Genomic DNA, 19,159 nt, shown 5'->3' with positions numbered 1-19,159 from the left:
AACACTAAAGATGGCGGCAATGACAAAGAATTGCTGCAAAATAAACATACATTTGTTGTTAAAAAAAAAAAAAAAAGTTTTATACTTATAACAATTCGATAATTATCGATATCGAGAAATACAATTAAATTATCATATCGTTATCGCGATAAGATTTTTTTCCATATCGCCCAGCCCTAATTTGCGCAATACCTCCAACACTTGCATAATACCAAGGTTACTATAGTTAAGTAAAACTACTGTAGGTGTGGAAAAACATGAAATTAAAATGTACTAAACTAAAATAAACATACATGTCAACACGGTAAGCATGAGGAGGCATTGGTGCACATATTTATAAGATTGGATTACATTTTATTGTCATTGCACGGCACAAGTACAGGGACGTCTACACGACTGAGTAAATCGGTTTGTTACACAATACCTTCTGAACTTCTTAAATCCCGTCCCTGACAAATGACACCCATATTATAATTATAAAAACAAAAGTGAATTATTTTTTAATAACTCAACTGAAATTAGCAAATTAAATGAAACTAAAATGAATTGAAAAATAAAACAAAATTACAATGAAATCTAATTAAAGATTCAAAACTATAATAACCCTGATATATACTTCAATACATTTCAATTAAAATCTTAATTTCTTTTTATATAATTTCATTTGACAAATTATTAGGTCATTTTAGTTTCCTTAGTGTAAGCAAGCACAACGCCAAATTCCTTGTATATTATAAACATGACGAACTTGGCAATAAACACGATTCCGATTTGGGCTACTGTGATTCATAAGCTAAAAATTAAATATACCAAGCAGGATAAATAAAATATAGCGAGAAGTGAATTCCACGCTTCAATGATTCACGGAATTGTTTTGCATTATATATATAATACAGAATTATAATTGGCAAGTCGTGTAATTATTTTCCGATATGACATTTTTTATCAGAAGCTGTATTGTGGGAATAGATTCTATAGTATTCTATATTGAAGAATACGGCATAGTAAGGCTCATTTCAGTCTGGACAGGTTTCTGGCTTCACCACATGGCTGAATACATAAAAAAACGAAAACAGAAAACCCGTCATAACCACCATGACCGGGTATCCGGGTATTGTGTCGCCCCTCCCCCCGGTGGGAGGAGGGGGGCGTCAGTAGCGTACAACAACAGCAACAACGACAACAACAACTGTCCCAGACTAAGGATTTATATAGTCGACTTTGATTGGCCGAAATTTTCCGGTAGTCGACTACCCCCCTGAATGCAAACAAATTTAATAAAAAAATATAAAAAAATTAATTATATTATTCATTTTTTTGGGGGGATCATTTCATTTGGGCTGTGGGGGGGGGGGGTGCTTAATGTCTGAAGGAGTCGACCGAAGGCTTCTTGTCCTCTGCGAAAGCATGCAATTGGTCCACTGATGGATACATGGCAAGGCCCCTCCACCTGTCAGTACTTTTGTCAAACAAAAAACATCTCATAAAAGGTCCACAAGATCTCCCCAGAGAGGGGACTGCACTGTGCCTTTAGGTCCAGCTCCTTCGGTCAGTCCTGTTTTGCAGTCAGAGCCACTCAGTTCTGGAACGTCCTACCAACTGAAATAAGACACTGTGCCACCTACCACACCTTTATAGAAAAATTCAAGACCTGGTTATTAACCAATCAAAAACATGTAATCACTTTTAATCAGTTCATTGTGTATTTTATTATTGCTTTTACTATTATGTTGGATTGTGTTGTAAATACTGTGTTTTACTTTTAATGCTTCTGTTCTAGGTGTATTGTCGGTCTTATAACATCTCGCCAAAAAGGACTACAGTTGCGAATTAGCCAGTTGGCTAAAACTGACACATTTACAGAAATGTTTATAAATGTGTACTGTCCTTTTTTCAAATAAACTGAAACTGAAACATCTTGATATGTCTAGTGTGTGAAATCCTCTTCCAGTGCCTCTGTGCCCGTTTCCTTAGGCAGTTAGCCTCTGTGGTATGCGCACCATTAGCGTTAGCCACGCTTCTAGGACTCTTTGCTTTTGGAAAGAAAGATAAAAAAAAAAAATGACAAATTTGAATCTTTTTCTTTTTTTTTGCATTCGACTAAGAGGTTGGCAGTCGACTATGGCTCCTTTCGATCGACTAGTCGACTATTCGGGGGGTCAGCCCTACAACAACGGGGGGGGAAAGGCTGGCCGGACGGAGGCTCAGGAGAGGCCGAGGAGGCCGAGCAGCAGGGGCACCGGGCAAACGCAGCTGAACCCCACCACGCTGTAGACGATGTAGCGGTACGGCAGCTCCACCCGCCGGTGCTGCCTCGCCCCGCGAACGTCGCCCGGCGGCAGGCCGAACGCCCGGCACAGCAGCGGGATAGTCAAGGCCTTCATGATCATCCGCGTGGCGAGCAGGCAGGCCACGCCCAGGCCGAAGCGGAGGAGGGAGCGCTGCAGCAGGGCGGCGCCGGGGAGCGGCAGCGCCAGCGGGAGGGCGGAGGCCGGCGGGTCCAGCGACAGCCCCAGCCGGTGGTTGGCGTGCGTGGCCAAGGCGACCCCGGCGGCGGTGGCCAGGCCCTGGGCCGTGTCGCCGCGCGACGTGCTCCAGGAGTCCAGGGAGAAGGCCATGAGGCCCATGCCCACGTGCGTCGCCATCACGGCCAGCGGCGCGTACCGGCCCGTCATGTAGAAGGTGTCTATCTGGTCCAGGCAGGGCAGGAGGACGGCGAGGATGAGGAGGGTGTAGAGGAAGCCTGTGATCACCTCCTGCACATGGGGGAGGAAAGACGCAGAAGACGGTCAACAGTGTAGTCGAAATATACAATAGCTACCATCTCAGTTACTGTAAAAGGGGCTGCAAGTTGCATTTAGTTGTTAAAACAAGTGGTCTACATGTTAGCATAATAGCTCTCAATTCTAACAGCCATCACTGATACAGAGTGTCTGGTCAGTAACATGTGTCTACCAGTCCCTCCTGCTCTGCAGTAAACAGCCATCACTGATATAGAGTGTCTGGTCAGTAACATGGGTCTCCCAGTCCCTCCACTCTGCAGTAAACAGCCATCAGTGATACAGAGTGTCTGGTCAGTAACATGGGTCTCCCAGTCCCTCCACTCTACAGTAAACAGTCATCACTGATATAGAGTGTCTGGTCAGTAACATGGGTCTCCCAGTCCCTCCACTCTGCAGTAAACAGCCATCACTGATATAGAGTGTCTGGTCAGTAACATGGGTCTCCCAGTCCCTCCACTCTGCAGTAAACAGCCATCACTGATATAGAGTGTCTGGTCAGTAACATGGGTCTGCCAGTCCCTCCGCTCTGCAGTAAACAGCCATCACTGATATAGAGTGTCTGGTCAGTAACATGGGTCTCCCAGTCCCTCCACTCTGCAGTAAACAGCCATCACTGATATAGAGTGTCTGGTCAGTAACATGGGTCTCCCAGTCCCTCCACTCTGCAGTAAACAGCCATCACTGATACAGAGTGTCTGGTCAGTAACATGGGTCTCCCAGTCCCTCCACTCTGCAGTAAACAGCCATCACTGATATAGAGTGTCTGGTCAGTAACATGGGTCTCCCAGTCCCTCCACTCTGCAGTAGGGGTGGGAATCGCCAGAGACCTCACGATACGATACTATCGCGATACTTGCGTCACGATAGTATCGCGATACTAAATATATCGCGATACGCTGAAAATATTGCGATTATTTTTTTTGGCTCACATTTGATTTATTACCTTTTTTCAACTGCAAAGTAAAATTTTGTCAACATGTTTTATCTAATAAAATAAAGTTCAGTCTGTTCATCTCACTTCAATTTAATTGCAGAACATGGTATTTTCTCAAGCAGACAGATGTAAACACTGTAATCTGTGTTGCATGTACCTGACAAACTGAACTGTTTGTATTACAGTCATATTCCATGTGTGTGTGTGGACTACTGTACTATTACAGGTATTGAAATGAACAATGCAACTTCCTTATACAATTTTAATTATGAATAATTAAATATCGATACTTGGCGTCCCTGTATCGATACAGTATCGCCACTCAAAGTATTGCGATACTACTACGTATCGATTTCCCCCCCCACCCCTACTCTGCAGTAAACACAAAATGTATTTTCTAGTATCCCATACCACTTCATCCAATCAGGAGAGAGAACTTGAAATAAGCATAAATATCTAGGGATATCTAATATCTCCCAGACCCATGTTACTGACCAAACACTCTACATCAGTGATGGCTGTCAGAATGTAGAGCTATTCAACATTTATATCATAATAACAAAACATATAACACTTACAGCACCTATAAATAATAAATACATAAAATGCATACTGTACATGAATAAACAGAATATTGTGAGTATTGGTTTACTTTGTTGTTTAGTCTGTCAGGGACCATGTACAACATACAATCATCTAAATCAGGGGTTCCCAAACTTTTTCAGCTCGAGACCCAAAAGAGAAATTTGGTGTTTCCCTGGGACCCAAACTTACAAAAATACATCATGAATTGCCATAACATACATTTATAAACTACTGATAAAGAACGCAACAAACAATGAATTTCAAATGTATATGAAATGTATTTATTTTATTATAAAAGTACATCACAGCAATAATCAGAGTGTAATGTTAAGTTTCTCATCACCTCATAATTATGTACATACAATTTTGTAACACTTTTAAATGAACAAACATGTTCTACTCTCCTTTCTATTTCTCACCCCTTTTTCAACTCTCCATTTCTTACCCCCTCCCTCCGTCCCTCAACCTTAAACCCCAACATTGAGCAACATTCTGATTAATTTGTACCGACTTATTTTAAAATTCTACTGACCTGACATCATGCTAGACGGGGTATAATATTTCATCTATGGCACAATGAAATCTAATGAGAGGTATGTGGCTGGTTGAAGTTTTCAACCAGCAGATCTATTCTGGGCTTGGTTTTTGAAAGTGCTATTCTGAGGTCATGCTGAGCATTTAGTCTGTTTCTGTATTTGTTTTTCAGGTATGCTAGAGTAGAAAACCCAGATTCACATAAGTATGTGGTGCCAAACTGAATCAACACATCTACAGCTTAAAAAAATATATTTATAAAATATTTATTTTATTTTTTTAAATTGGCGACCCAATAGAAACGGGTCCGCGACCCATTTTGGGTCGCGACCCAGAGTTTGGGAAACGCTGATCTAAATGAATGAGAGGAGAGGCATTGCACCAGATTTAGATTTAGCCATCAGCTCGTTTCCGTCTGCAGTCCTCCCTGGGAAGGTGACATACAGGACACATAACACAATAATACAAGAAACTAAATATATTATACAATTAACTATTTCACCACCACACTACAGAAGGTTAACTTTTCACTAACACACTACAGACGGTTAACAGTATGTAGTGTAGTAGTGAAAGGGTTAATCTTCTGTAGTGTGGTTGTGAAAGAGTTAACCTTCTGTATTGTCACAGTTAAAGGGTTAACCATTTGGTAGTGAACGGGTTGAGCAATAAAGAATACCATCAAGAGATGATAAAATTCCATAACGACATCACAGCCACAGATGGCCATGGAAAGTGAACTTAAACAGATAAAAGGATAAATAAATGGACAGTAAACGAGATGAGATAAGTTCACTTCCCGTGGGCCATCAGTGGCTATTATGATGTCGTTATGGGATGTCATCATCGCTTAATATCATATCAAGGTCATATTATCAAGGTTCAAAGTTGGGATGTGAGCTTATCTCGAGTATATTCTCATCGTTAACGCTGGTGTGATATTATCTGGGTCTCCTCTGTGTTCTCCGTCCACGCTAGGCCCTGGCAGTATGACGGTATACCAGGGTATTTAGAAATCCTGTCTGTATGATTTTCAATACCGTGACGTCACAGACGCTAAGGAATTTAGGTTCGAGGTTGAAGAAAGTGCACGTTTAGGTTGAAAGAAGGGCCCTAATGTCAATGCGTTTCAATATAAGCGTCTTGCATCATTCTCAAGATACCACAGTTATGCTGTGGATGTAAATTAACGTGTGCTTGCTTATGTAGAAACAATGCAAGATAACGAGACCTTTTCATTATAACGTCTTGCAACTATGGTTATGACTAAGATATCAAGTATTTACTCCCGGAAAATCTTCATGTATGGTGATAACGAGTATATTGTTAACGTAGGTCCGTTGGGAGACAGGTGGAAGTGCTAAGGGAAGTCTTAGTCTCCCCCCGTCAAGAGGCCACGTTGGAGGTGAGCGTCTCTGGAATGTCCCCTCTCCCTCACCTAGATCTGGTGCAGTAATCTGTTATCTCTTACACAGAGTGGCTCACCCCGGCATATGGACCCAGGGAGCACCTTGAACACACGTCAGGTCCTTTTAGATAAGAAACACTAAAACATGATAGGATCATATTTTAAAACATGATGATAGCATGTAATGTTACACTAAAGACCAGAGAGCAGTGTTGGGCAGTAGCTAGCTACAAGTAGCAACGCTACATAGCTTAACTACATTTCTCAGTAGCGTGATGGTAGCGTTGCTACTTTTGAACCAAGTAGCGTTCTCTGTAGTGCAGCTATTTTTAGATCCAAGTAGTGACGTAGCGTGAGCAAAACGCTACACGCTACTGTCCGGAGAAACAGACTAAATAAAGATTTGTGGAGAAAAAAAAACTCCCTGGAGAAAACCCACTATGATTGGTTGGTTGGTTTAGATATGAGTATGCCGACTCACAATTGGGTAAGGTTAGGCCAAAACATTACGGGTAGGCCAATCAGAGGCAGGATAGGGCGGGACATGCCACTCCAGCGCCGCAAATCAGGAAGTGAAAATCAAAACACAGACCACTGAATGAATGAATGAAACATTTATTTAACAGATTACATGAACCAGTCCGTGCGAAATGGCAGAGGGATTCGATGTTTCCAGGGCTGATGGCATTGATGAAGATGATGTCAATAACAACAATGCCTCTCCATGGCCCTATCTGGAAAAATGTATGAGTTTGACTGAAAAAACGCCTAAAACATATGTGTTTAGGTGTTTATTGTGTCAGCCAAAAACGAAGCTGCTCTCAACTTCCCACACGACCAGCACTAACTTGAGAACAAAAAGCCAGACCGAGGGCTTGTTTCAGTTTTATAATAAACAATCAAACTGAACCTTTTTTTTGCCTGCCTATTTGTTTGGCGGAAACTTGATCATGAAGTAAAAAAAAGAAGAAAAAAAAGTAGTGCCGATGTAGTTAGCTATTTTTGCCATGTTCTTGTAGTGTAGCTTGCTACATTTCTCTGGGGATAGCTTCCATTGTAGTTGAGCTATATTTAATCGAGAGTAACTTGTAGTGTAGCTTACTACATTTTCCAAGTAGCTTGCCCATCACTGCCAGAGAGATCATTATTTTAAAACACTCATTCAAAACACTTTCTGTGATGGAACAACATTTAATATCTGACAAATTGTGTATCATTGTCAATAATCATTGTCAATTGCAATTCTTGGTTGATCTTAAGGAATCTGTAGATAGATACCAGTCGTTTCATAGCTTGCCAGGACAGGGATGAATATTTTCTACAAAGGTTAACACATTTGCTGGGGGGAAAAATATTGGGTAGGAGGGTCGACAGTGACAGTGGCTCAGAAGCTAGAGCAGTCGTCTGGTAGTCGGTAGGTTCCCGGTTCGATTCCCGCTCCTCCCGGGCAGCGTGTCCTTGAGCAAGACTTAACCCCTAACTGCTCCTGGTGAGCAGGTTGGCGCCTTGCATAATCGCCTCCGCCGTCGGTGTGTGAATGGGTTAATGTGAGGAACAAAAATGGTGGTTCCACTGAGCCCACCTTCAAACATGTCAGATTTATGCCAGTACCATGCGCTTTAGGATCAAAACCAAGCCGAAGAAAGAATTGCTAAACATGTTTAGCATGAGCATCCATGTTTTTCCAACGTTTTCTATATTTCCTAACTGGCATTTCATACGGGGATGTTTGTGTTCTTGTTGCCATGCTCACCAGGATAGAGTGCATGCCCATGTAGACCCTGCTGACGCACACCAGGAAGCTCCAGGAGAGGGCGACGCACAGGCCGAACAGGAAGGGATACTAGGAGAAGGCATGAAGAAAGACGTAAGATAATACACCGATGATACAACTCTCTTCAGACAACTGTAAAGCTGAAAGACACTTTTTAACACAGCATATTTGTATCTATTCAATACTAAAAGATTTGCATCTCTACCTCATTTTAGCATTTTGTACTTTAGTTTTGTGATTCAATGTATTTGCAAATGTATTTCACTGTAATGTACATGTATGTACCTTATGTGACAAATAAAACAAAACAAAAAAACTTAACTTGAAAGGGAGTCTGCATTTTCAAGAAAAAAAAAACGTTGATATGTGTCTGGTGTTCTTTTTTTCAGTCCATCCAAAAAACACTACCACGCGCGTTTTGGTTTACGAGTTATTGGAAGACAAAAGTGTTCGCGTATGTTAGCATCGTAAGTGTGCTAGTGGAAGTCAGTTGGGGCAGGCATTGGGGTCGCAACATTGAGAATATTCAAAGGGTGGAAACTTTACATGGGAATTAACAGGAATATATGGGAATAAAATGGAAATATAGCGGTTATTTTGCACAGGCTGTGTTTATTACCATATCATATGCAGACATAATTGCAAACCATCCTAATGGAAATAAAAATAAATCTACAATTTAGTTAATAAGTTGAACTTTAATTAAATGAGTTGACTCTTTACATTGCATTATATATTGTATCAGAGTGCTCTGCACATGTGATGGGAGAATGCAGGCTGAGGCTTCTATTCTACTGAAGACGAAGTCTGTAAAGAGGAAGTGGTTCACTGCAGTCATCATGATAAACTAGAGTGGTTCCCAAACTGTGGTGCGTGACATGAAAAGGCTAATGGTGGTAAATCAAATATATTTTTTTATTCTTTTTTTTTTTACAATAAAATTTCATAAAAATCTTAGTCAAAGTCAAACATTTAGTATTATGGATATTAAACATGCTGGCAGAGTACATGCATCCATGTTGTCGTGAACATTTTAATTAAATAAAGAAATTCCCTATCCATAGTCGCCGTGGGAAGAGATAAAATAAAAAATTAAATTAAATAAATTCCCTACCTACTCATGGCCTTAACTGACCACCAACAGGAACCAAACAATAATTTTTTTATGCCTAATAAATATAACTAATATACATTATTTCAAATGGGGATTTTCACTGTGTAAATCATGAAATTCAAGAAACGTTTTAATAATAATAATAAACAATAATGTCTCGGGCGTGTCTGACACAGGTGTGATTCATCTGTGCACGGAGACCAGCAACAATTTTTTCTAACAGAAATCCATTGGGGGGTGCGTCAGCTAGGTCGGGAGGTGACAGGGGGTGCACGGCCAAAAAAGTTTGGGAACCGCTGAACTAGACCAACAAGACCTGAACCCATTTTGACTTTGAATGGGTCCATTCAGCCATGTCCAAGAATCTGTCATACATATTGTTTTTCTTTCATATTTGAAGTCGGTTCAGGTCTCGTTAGTCTAGTTTATCAAGATGGTTGCAGGCTGAACCAATTCTCTTTACACAGACTTTAGCTTGCAGCATTCCATCTAAGCACTCTGATACAACAATGCAATGTAAAGAGTTCAACATTTAATTAAAGTTGAACTCATAACTAAATAGTTGATTTTCTTTAAAATTTACATTAGGAGGGTTTGCAATGAATTATGTCTGCATATGATATGGTAACATCAGTTTGTGTTTCCATCTGCATATGACATGGTAATAAATACAGCCTGTGCAAATAACCCCTATATTTCCATTTAATTCCAGTTATTTCCCATATATTCCCATGGAAAGTTTCCAGCTTTGAATATTCCTGAAATTCTGCAACTGTAATGCCTCCCCCTGCGATGAACACTGGCATTGTACTTTTCCCTGGAACTACTTTGTGTGATGATGACCAATCACTCCTGATTGGATAAAGTGGGAAGTTCTGGGAACGGGATATCAGGAAATGTATTTTGTGTTTACTGCAGAGTGGAGGGACTGGGAGACCCATGTTACTGACCAGACACTATAATATATCAGTGATGGCCGTTTACTGCAGAGTGGAGGGACTGGGAGACCCATGTTACCGACCAGACACTCTATATCAGTGATGGCTGTTTACTGCAGAGTGGAGGGACTGGGAGACCCATGTTACTGACCAGACACTGACTCTATATCAGTGATGGCAGTTTACTGCAGAGCGGAGGGACTGGGAGACCCATGTTACTGACGTGACCAGACACTATATCAGTGATGGCTGTTTACTGCAGAGTGGAGGGACTGGGAGACCCATGTTACTGACCAGACTCTCTATATCAGTGATGGCTGTTTACTGCAGAGTGGAGGGACTGGGAGACCCATGTTACTGACCAGACACCCTATATCAGTGATGACTGTTTACTGCAGAGCGGAGGGACTGGGAGACCCATGTTACTGACCAGACACTCTATATCAGTGATGGTTGTTTACTGCAGAGCAGGAGGGACTGGGAGACCCATGTTACTGACCAGACACCCTATATCAGTGATGACTGTTTACTGCAGAGCGGAGGGACTGGGAGACCCATGTTACTGACCAGACACCCTATATCAGTGATGGCTGTTTACTGCAGAGCGGAGGGACTGGGAGACCCATGTTACTGACCAGACACGATATCAGTGATGGTTGTTTACTGCAGAGCAGGAGGGACTGGGAGACCCATGTTACTGACCAGACACGATATCAGTGATGGCTGTTTACTGCAGAGTGGAGGGACTGGGAGACCCATGTTACTGACCACCCAGACACTATATATCAGTGATGGCTGTTTACTGCAGAGTGGAGGGACTGGGAGACCCATGTTACTGACCAGACACTCTATATCAGTGATGACTGTTTACTGCAGAGTGGAGGGACTGGGAGACCCATGTTACTGACCAGACACTATATCAGTGATGACTGTTTACTGCAGAGTGGAGGGACTGGGAGACCCATGTTACTGACCAGACACTCTATATCAGTGATGGCTGTTTACTGCAGAGTGGAGGGACTGAGAGACCCATGTTACTGACCAGACACTCTATATCAGTGATGGCTGTTTACTGCAGAGTGGAGGGACTGGGAGACCCATGTTACTGACCAGACACTCTATATCAGTGATGACTGTTTACTGCAGAGTGGAGGGACTGGGAGACCCATGTTACTGACCAGACACTATATCAGTGATGACTGTTTACTGCAGAGTGGAGGGACTGGGAGACCCATGTTACTGACCAGACACTCTATATCAGTGATGGCTGTTTACTGCAGAGTGGAGGGACTGGGAGACCCATGTTACTGACCAGACACTCTATATCAGTGATGGCTGTTTACTGCAGAGCGGAGGGACTGGGAGACCCATGTTACTGACCAGACACTCTGTATCAGTGATGGCTGTTTACTGCAGAGCGGAGGGACTGGGAGACCCATGTTACTGACCAGACACTCTGTATCAGTGATGGCTGTTTACTGCAGAGTGGAGGGACTGAGATACCCATGTTACTGACCAGACACTCTGTATCAGTGATGGCTGTTTACTGCAGAGTGGAGGGACTGAGAGACCCATGTTACTGACCAGACACTCTGTATCAGTGATGGCTGTTTACTGCAGAGTGGAGGGACTGAGAGACCCATGTTACTGACCAGACACTCTATATCAGTGATGGCTGTTTACTGCAGAGTGGAGGGACTGGGAGACCCATGTTACTGACCAGACACTCTGTATCAGTGATGGCTGTTTACTGCAGAGCGGAGGGACTGGGAGACCCATGTTACTGACCAGACACTCTATATCAGTGATATGATAAGATGTCTGTCGGAATGTGGAGCTATTTAACACTTATTTTAACTAAATAAATGCCACCTGGTATTGGCCAGATATTCCATATCCGTAGGCCTATCGGTGCATATCCGCAACATAATTGTGTTTTTGCAACCTCCTCCAGAATCTCAGCCAGCCAAGCAGCACTGTGTGTGACTGGGAGCTGGGTGCTGACCAGTGGGACTTTCGGTCTCCACTCCAGTGGCTATTGTTGCCATCATCATCATCATCATCATCATCATCATCATCATCATCATCATCATCATTCAAATATCCAATATCTCAGAATTCTAATCGCAGTGACACTTGACCACCCTGTCAACACAACCTGCTCACCTGCCACCGTCCATAGGACAGGAAGAAGACGCAGAAGGGTATGGCCGTGCCGGTCATGGCGTGCGTGGAGGGCATGCTGTACTCCGAGTTGTAGAACACCTCCACCTTCACCACGGGGGGGGACGCCGGCCGCGACCAGCGCACCAGGTCCTTGGTGGACTGTCCGAAGAACAGGTTCCAGGCCCAGACCACGATGAGCCGGCGGCCCACCAGGGCGTCCACGTTCCAGAAGAGGAACGGGAAGAACACGATGAAGAACATCTCGTTGCCCAGCTCCGTGCCGAACGTGAAGAGGTAGAACAGGAACTTGTTGTGGATGATGAACTCCTGGCCCACGTCGCCGGTCAACGAGTTTCTACGCAGCGGCTTGGCCCGGTCCGTCGTCACGGTCGCGTCCCCGGTTTCAAAAGACCCTGACACGGCTGCTGTCCCCCCGGTACTGGTGGTGGTCCCGTTCGCGATGACGACGGTCTGCCCGGTTCGTTGCAACGGATATTCCCGTTTAACCGTTTCTTCTTCTTCTCTCGCGCCGCCGCCACCACCACAGTCGCCGTTTGACAGTTGCTGCGCGTCGTCACCGGCCTCGCGCGGCAGCAACGGCGGCGGCTCCTTCGTCACCGGTGGGAACGTCCCTTTATTAACGCCACCCGGTGGGAACGTGCCTTTAACGCCGCAGATGTTCTGAAACCGGGCGACATGTCGCGGTTCTTGTAGGAAATTACACAGTCGCACGAAGTCTTTCGCCATGACTTAGCAATTATTCCCGTTATGAGCCTTTTATTAATTAATAAAACTAGGTTACACGGTCCACCGTCGTCGTCGTCGTAGGGTAAAAACCAGAGACCATGTTTCACCGGTTGAGTCGGTTACTTACGGTTGTTGTTCTCCTCAACTGCTGCTCAGCACGGATACACAACACACTTCATGTACACACGGTAGTGGCGGTTAACGGGCGGTTAACGGGGGGCGACATGTTCCATTTGGAGAGAAAAGGAGAGAGAGAGAGGCGACGTCAACGTCTTCAAATGTAAACGCGGACTCCGGACTGTTGGGGGGGGGGTCGCCCCGGTGCCAGTGACGGTGCAGAGTTGGCACTTTTGTTAGAAAAGATACGGGGCAGCAACTTCCAAAGTCCGTTATTATTTCTTCCCTCCCTCCTCTCCGCAATTATACTGCGTCAAAAACAGCACCAGTGTCTGTCAAGCCGCTTTGAGTTAGAGTTTCTACTTCCGGTTTAAAATGTAACAAGAAACGTCAAAATAAAAGTCACACAACCACAATTTCATGTCTTTTGGATTGTGGATACCAAACAGAGAGAAGGTAAAGACGACTTTGAACTGTTGAACAGTACTAATCCAGAACTATTTTATTGCACTGTAATATATATATATATTTTTAATCTATTCTATTCTACAATTTTATTGCACTGCATTATTGCACTATTTTACTCTGTCTTTTTTTTTTTTTTATCTTACTCTTTTTATTATTGTCTATTTAAAACTGAATCAAACCATAAAAAAGGTGGCCTGTTGGGATGTTAGATCCTCATGTGAAAAACTGATTTTATATGTCTGCAGTGGCGTCGCGTGGGTAAAATAACAGGGGAAGCCAAAAAAAAATTATTAAAAAAAAATTATTAAATATTTTTATTAATATTTTTTTTTTTGTTTTTTTTTAAGTCAAGCAGTCACCATGTACACTACAGTATGGCTCGGCGGCCAGTCAAACTTTATTTATTTAACAGATTGCAGAATGGGTACAATACAGTACGGCTCAATACACACTTGTATAAGGGGATGCAGACCAGAGAAAGACGTTTGTCTTGTTTACATCAGGGTCATTAATACTGCTGGAGCATTGGTTCATTTTTGGTCCGATTTTTCCTTGCACGAATTTGCGCGCCGCGTGGGAGCAAATTCGAGACACATATTCGGTTGCAAAAAGGTGTCCCACGGTCTCCTCTATGGCCGTGAATATTTTCACGCGGATCGGAATCACGGCGCGCCCGTGGGACACTTTTCCGTTTTGGCGAGTTTATTCCACGCTTGCGGATTTCCTTTTCTAAGCATTTTCGGGGCTACATGTGAATGAGTAAAAGTTGCGGGACGCCCAGATGTTTCCACGATAGAATGCTCGCGTGGATCCCATAATAGGCTCACTTAATACAGCGTTTTTAAAATCACGCGACATTTTCAGGGTCGCAAGCCGACCTTTTCCCCTCGTTTTTGATGATGGAAGTGATTTAGGAAATGCTTCGGCACGCCGAGAGGTACCTGTGGATTTAATCTCGCGAGGATCGGGGCAATATTCGGCCCGTGGGAGCAGTCACGGGTTAATACAATTTTCAGAGTGCAGAGGGGAGGTGTGCAGAGGGGATGCCACACTCATGAGAGTCACAGCCCCGTTTTAAACTTTTAAGGTGTGGCAGTCAGCTCGAATCTGATTGGCTAGTATCGGTTTTGGACTCTACATACATGAATCACATGGTTGAGGCTGGAGAAAGAGACCTACCCCCTGCCTCCTCTCCTCTATAGCTGCAGTGAGCACAGTGAGTCTGACAGTGTGTTAGAGGGAGTTAGAAGGAGAAGAGGGAGGCATTTAAAAAAAAATAAAAATTATAACACAGATGCACAGATGAAAAAGAATGTAAACTATATTAAAAAAAATTATATATATATTTTTTTTTCTCTTCATATTTCATATTTGATATTAATTCATATTTTAATAGGGAGGCCTGGCTTCCGTTGGCTTCCATAAGGATTCGCCACTGTATGTCTGCACTTTATGTGCTCATTTTATGCCTTTGTGTCTTTTTTCTGTTGTGAAGCACTTTGAGCTGCAGTTTTTGTATGAAAGGTTTATTATTATTATTATTATTATTATTATTATTATTATTATTATTATTATTATTTATGGAGGTCAAACGTTCCGTCGTAATGTAATCAAATGGGAGCTCCGCCCAGAGTGCTATTGGAATGGCAGTACTGCCTGCCAGACAGCCTATTCTTTATTCCCAGCGGAAGAGTGCTGCCGAGTGCTTCCGTGTTTTCCCTGATTGGCTGCGACACGCCCCGCGGCAGCGCGGCAGCCGCAGAGCGGAGCGGCAGAGCTAGCGGAGCGGCAGAGCTTGCGGCATTATGTAGCCGTAATCCCAGATGTTTTTCATTCAACGCTTAGCTCAACTGGTATGCTGCCGTGCTGTTTTTTTTTCATCTCTCGCTATAAACGTGCATTATAAACGTGCATTCTTCCGCTGGTTAAGGTTAGGCATTCTTTCGGAGTTGGTTAAGGTTAGGGTTAAGTTAAGGTGAGGCATTATTTCGGAGTTGGTTAAGGTTAGGGTTAAGTTAAGGTTAGGGAGGGTTAAGGTTAGGCATTATTTTGGAGTTGGTTAAGGTTAGGGTTTGTCACAGAGAATGCCTGTCTGTCTTTCTTGACGTGGAGGATGCAGCCTATTTCCGCACTGCCGCTCTCTCGCGCTGCCGCGGTCACATGGGTGTCATGGCCAATCAGAGAAACGCGACGCACTCTTCCGCTGGGAATAAGCTACACGCTGCCAGACACAAGACATTTCAGCGCTTTTATTTTGAAGGCAACACTTCTCCACAGTAAATCTCATTCAAGCTTATTTTAATCTAGTTTGACTGACACCAGCCCTTCCGACTTCCTCTGCGTTTTAACAGCGGGTCGCAAACTGTCACACAGGGGGTACATACCGCCGCACCTGGTACTGCATGGTACTGCACGGTGTCCTTGTCGGTCAAATGATTCTGTCTCTCAGCTGGCCTGTGCTGTACTTTATATATCTGTGTGCTGCCCCGCGATGAAAGGCAAAGCGTGGGCCTGTTGTTAAATTGAACAGCCGGGTGCAGAATTGTTGAAAGGGGGGCGTCGAGATGCCCAAAGGGGGCGCTAGTGCATTTGATTTATTTATCATTGTTTTAATATCAGGACAACAAATTGACTGGAACCAGAGAGGAGCCTGTACCTGCAGTGAAGCACACAAAAAAAAAAACCCAAAGACTCTGACTAGCAATCTACAGTAATACTTAGATTGCCCACGTGACTGAACTCAAACTGCAAAGAAACAGACTAAGAAATGAAGTAAACTCCATGATCAAAACTGCAAAAAAGAATTTCATCAATGACAAAACTGAGGAAAACAAAAATAAACCCTGTGAACTTTGGAAATTACTCAATAATCAACTAGGCTGCAGTAAAAAACTTAAAACCAGATTTTCAAACATAAACATAAAGACGGACAACACGCTCATCACAGACAAGCTGGATGTGGCCAATTACTTGAACATTTTCTTCACAAACATAGCCACAACACTGATAAACTACCCTCCCACTTGGGGTAGAACACATCATAGCCTACTACAATAAACTAGGGGTCCGCAAAGATGATTTCAAACTAGAAATGGTAACAACAGCTGAGGTACTAAAAAAACTGAGCGCCCTCCAACCTAACAAGGCCACTGGCCATGACAATATCCGCTCCAAATTCCTCAGAGACTCAGCAGCCGCCATCACCCCAGTCATCACACACATAATAAACCTCTCCATAAAACGTCTCCAAAGACTTCAAAATTGCGTGTAACCCCCCTGCACAAAAAGGGCAGCAAATTAGACCCAGGCAACCCTGTTTCTATTCTTACCTCCATCTCGAAAGTCATGGAAAAAATAGTATACGAACAGGTCGAAAAGTACCTCGCGGTACTATTTGAACGACCACATCAAACAAGAGGTGGACGCGAGCAAATACTGCGGCATGGTCATGCTGGACCTACAAAAGGCCTTCGACACTGTCAATCACTCCATTCTGATTGACAAGCTAAAAGCAATTGGTTTTGATAGTGTTCTGAAGGGCCAGATTAACACTGAGAATCTACGTTTTATTGTTTTATATAACTTGTATATTATTTATATATATAAGCTATATCCCTTTAAGCCTCCGTTTGAATCATAGCATTATTCGCTTTCCTCATTGGATAACGCCCTTGACACTGGCGGCGCCAAGAATCGCGCCCCTCAGACAAGTTCAAAGACGAGTCTGGACAAGTTGAGACATGCCCTGGGCCAGCGCATTGATTCCGGACAAGAGATTCGGTTGCGCCCTAGAAAGGACTCTAAGTATATATTGTGGAAGGCGCAAACAGCAGCAGTTCGTCTTTTAGTGTGAATCTAACGTTAACGCAGTTAGACCTAACCTAACGTGAAGTAAAGAGTTCGTCATTACAGCAGTTCGTTCGGTGTGCCGCATTAACAAGCAGTTCGTTCGTTTAGTAACTAGTGTGAACCTTAGCAAGTGTGTGTGCACTTAAAGTAATTAGTATCAGAACACGAGGTGAACCTAGCAGCAGAACTATTGGACATGTGAGCATTGGAACCTACCGCGGCATATCGTTACGGATAACTAGTAGCTCCTTAGATACTACTTGATATTGTAGAACCATTATTGGTGGATTATAGTGACTTGTGGAAACGTAGTACCGTGGAGAAGAGCATCGTTAATACCATTGTCGTTTGGATTTAACTACCCTGAAGATCTACATCGGGCTAGCTTCGAGGACGAAGCTGGCTGGCTATCATCATTGCTATCGGGCATTGGATTACAGCTATTACCCTACTACCGAGCACTTGGATTATAAGGACCGGATCCGTATGAGAACCCCTTTTCTTCAAGTGACCAGCCTGAGTATCCGTCTATTCTTCATTCCTCTGGAGCTTACAACTCTGTGGGAGGAAATCACCAGTCTCCAGCTATACCCTCGTTTGCCCCCCTATATCGCCATCTCACGCTATGCAGCGTCCCGGTCTAGTATACTTAGCCTAGGAATTATTCATTCCCATTGACTTTGATACTCTGACATTCTAATATCATTCGCCATAAAAGAGCGACCCAGTAATTATCAGTTGTATCTTTGCTTAATAATAAAATACTGTAAATGATATCTCTTTGTCACCGTGCCGTCTATTGAGTGTCTGCCATAATTAACTGTACTGTCTGGCAAGTAATAATAATAATATGTAGTAGTGGTTTAATCTAACACAATCTTTAATACAGTCAGGGTTTTGTAACCCCTCAGTTACAGATAGTCTATCATTTGAACACTTTGACAACCTAGGATGGCTTAGAGTAGACGACAGAGTACAGCAACTTGCAATGGGCCTGGTCTACAAGATACACTACACGACTAAGGTACCCATGTACATGTCAAAATACTTCCCAAAGGTCAGTGAATACCACGACCACAACACCAGAGGAAGCTCAACAAATCATGTTAAACCCAGATTCGGCTCAAACAAGGGACTAAACACGTTTAGCAATTATGCCACATCAATGTGGAACGCCCTACCCACAGTTGTAAAGGAATGTAAATCACTACCCACTTTCAAAACCTCTCTCAAAGAGCACCTACGGGAGACTGCAATTCGAAACTGGCCTCTGTAAATGTCCTAACCCAACCCCCTCCAATGTACAGTAAATGTCCTAACCCAATAATACACTGGACCCTCTTCTTGGGACCAAGTAAGGTTTCGTCGATAATCCAATGTACAGTTACCCCCCCCCCCCCGCCTACCCAACCCCCCCCCCCCCCCCCCCCACCCAACCACCTCCAATGTACAGTTTCTTCGTCAAATGTATATACTCTGGGCGGCTAAGTGGCGCAGTGGGCAAGCCGCTCGCCACTAACGCAGGAGATGCTGGGTTCGAGGCCGGCTCTCGGCGTTGCCTCCGGCTTGGCTGGTCGTTCATACTAACGCAATTGGCAGTATTAGGGGGTGGGAAAGCCGGTGGGTGGGGATCGGACGTTGTGGACAGCGACTCCTACAGGTCGGTTGGTGCGCCTGTACAGCAGAATCAGGAAGTATCGGGGGCAGCGTGAGCCTCCCACGTGTTACACCTCGCCACTGAG

General features: G+C 43.6%; 1 protein-coding gene across 1 annotated transcript; it reads right to left on the bottom strand.

The window, feature by feature from the left end:
- Positions 1 to 351: 351 nt before the first annotated feature.
- Positions 352 to 13,396, bottom strand: LOC311228538 (sphingosine-1-phosphate phosphatase 1-like). Its single transcript, XM_084314437.1, has 3 exons — positions 12,237 to 13,396; positions 7,998 to 8,087; positions 352 to 2,756 (listed from the first exon to the last, which is right to left on the bottom strand). The coding sequence occupies exons 1-3, from the start codon at positions 12,981 to 12,983 to the stop codon at positions 2,205 to 2,207; spliced, it is 1,389 nt and encodes a 462-aa protein (XP_084170563.1). The 5' UTR covers positions 12,984 to 13,396; the 3' UTR covers positions 352 to 2,204.
- Positions 13,397 to 19,159: the final 5,763 nt, after the last annotated feature.

The sequence above is a fragment of the Notolepis coatsorum genome (genome assembly GCF_963971535.1).
Source record: "Notolepis coatsorum genome assembly, chromosome: 5".
NCBI classification, from domain to species: Eukaryota; Metazoa; Chordata; class Actinopteri; order Aulopiformes; family Paralepididae; genus Notolepis; species Notolepis coatsorum.
Note: the sequence above shows the minus strand (reverse complement) of the source record. Positions and strands in the feature narration are given on the sequence as shown.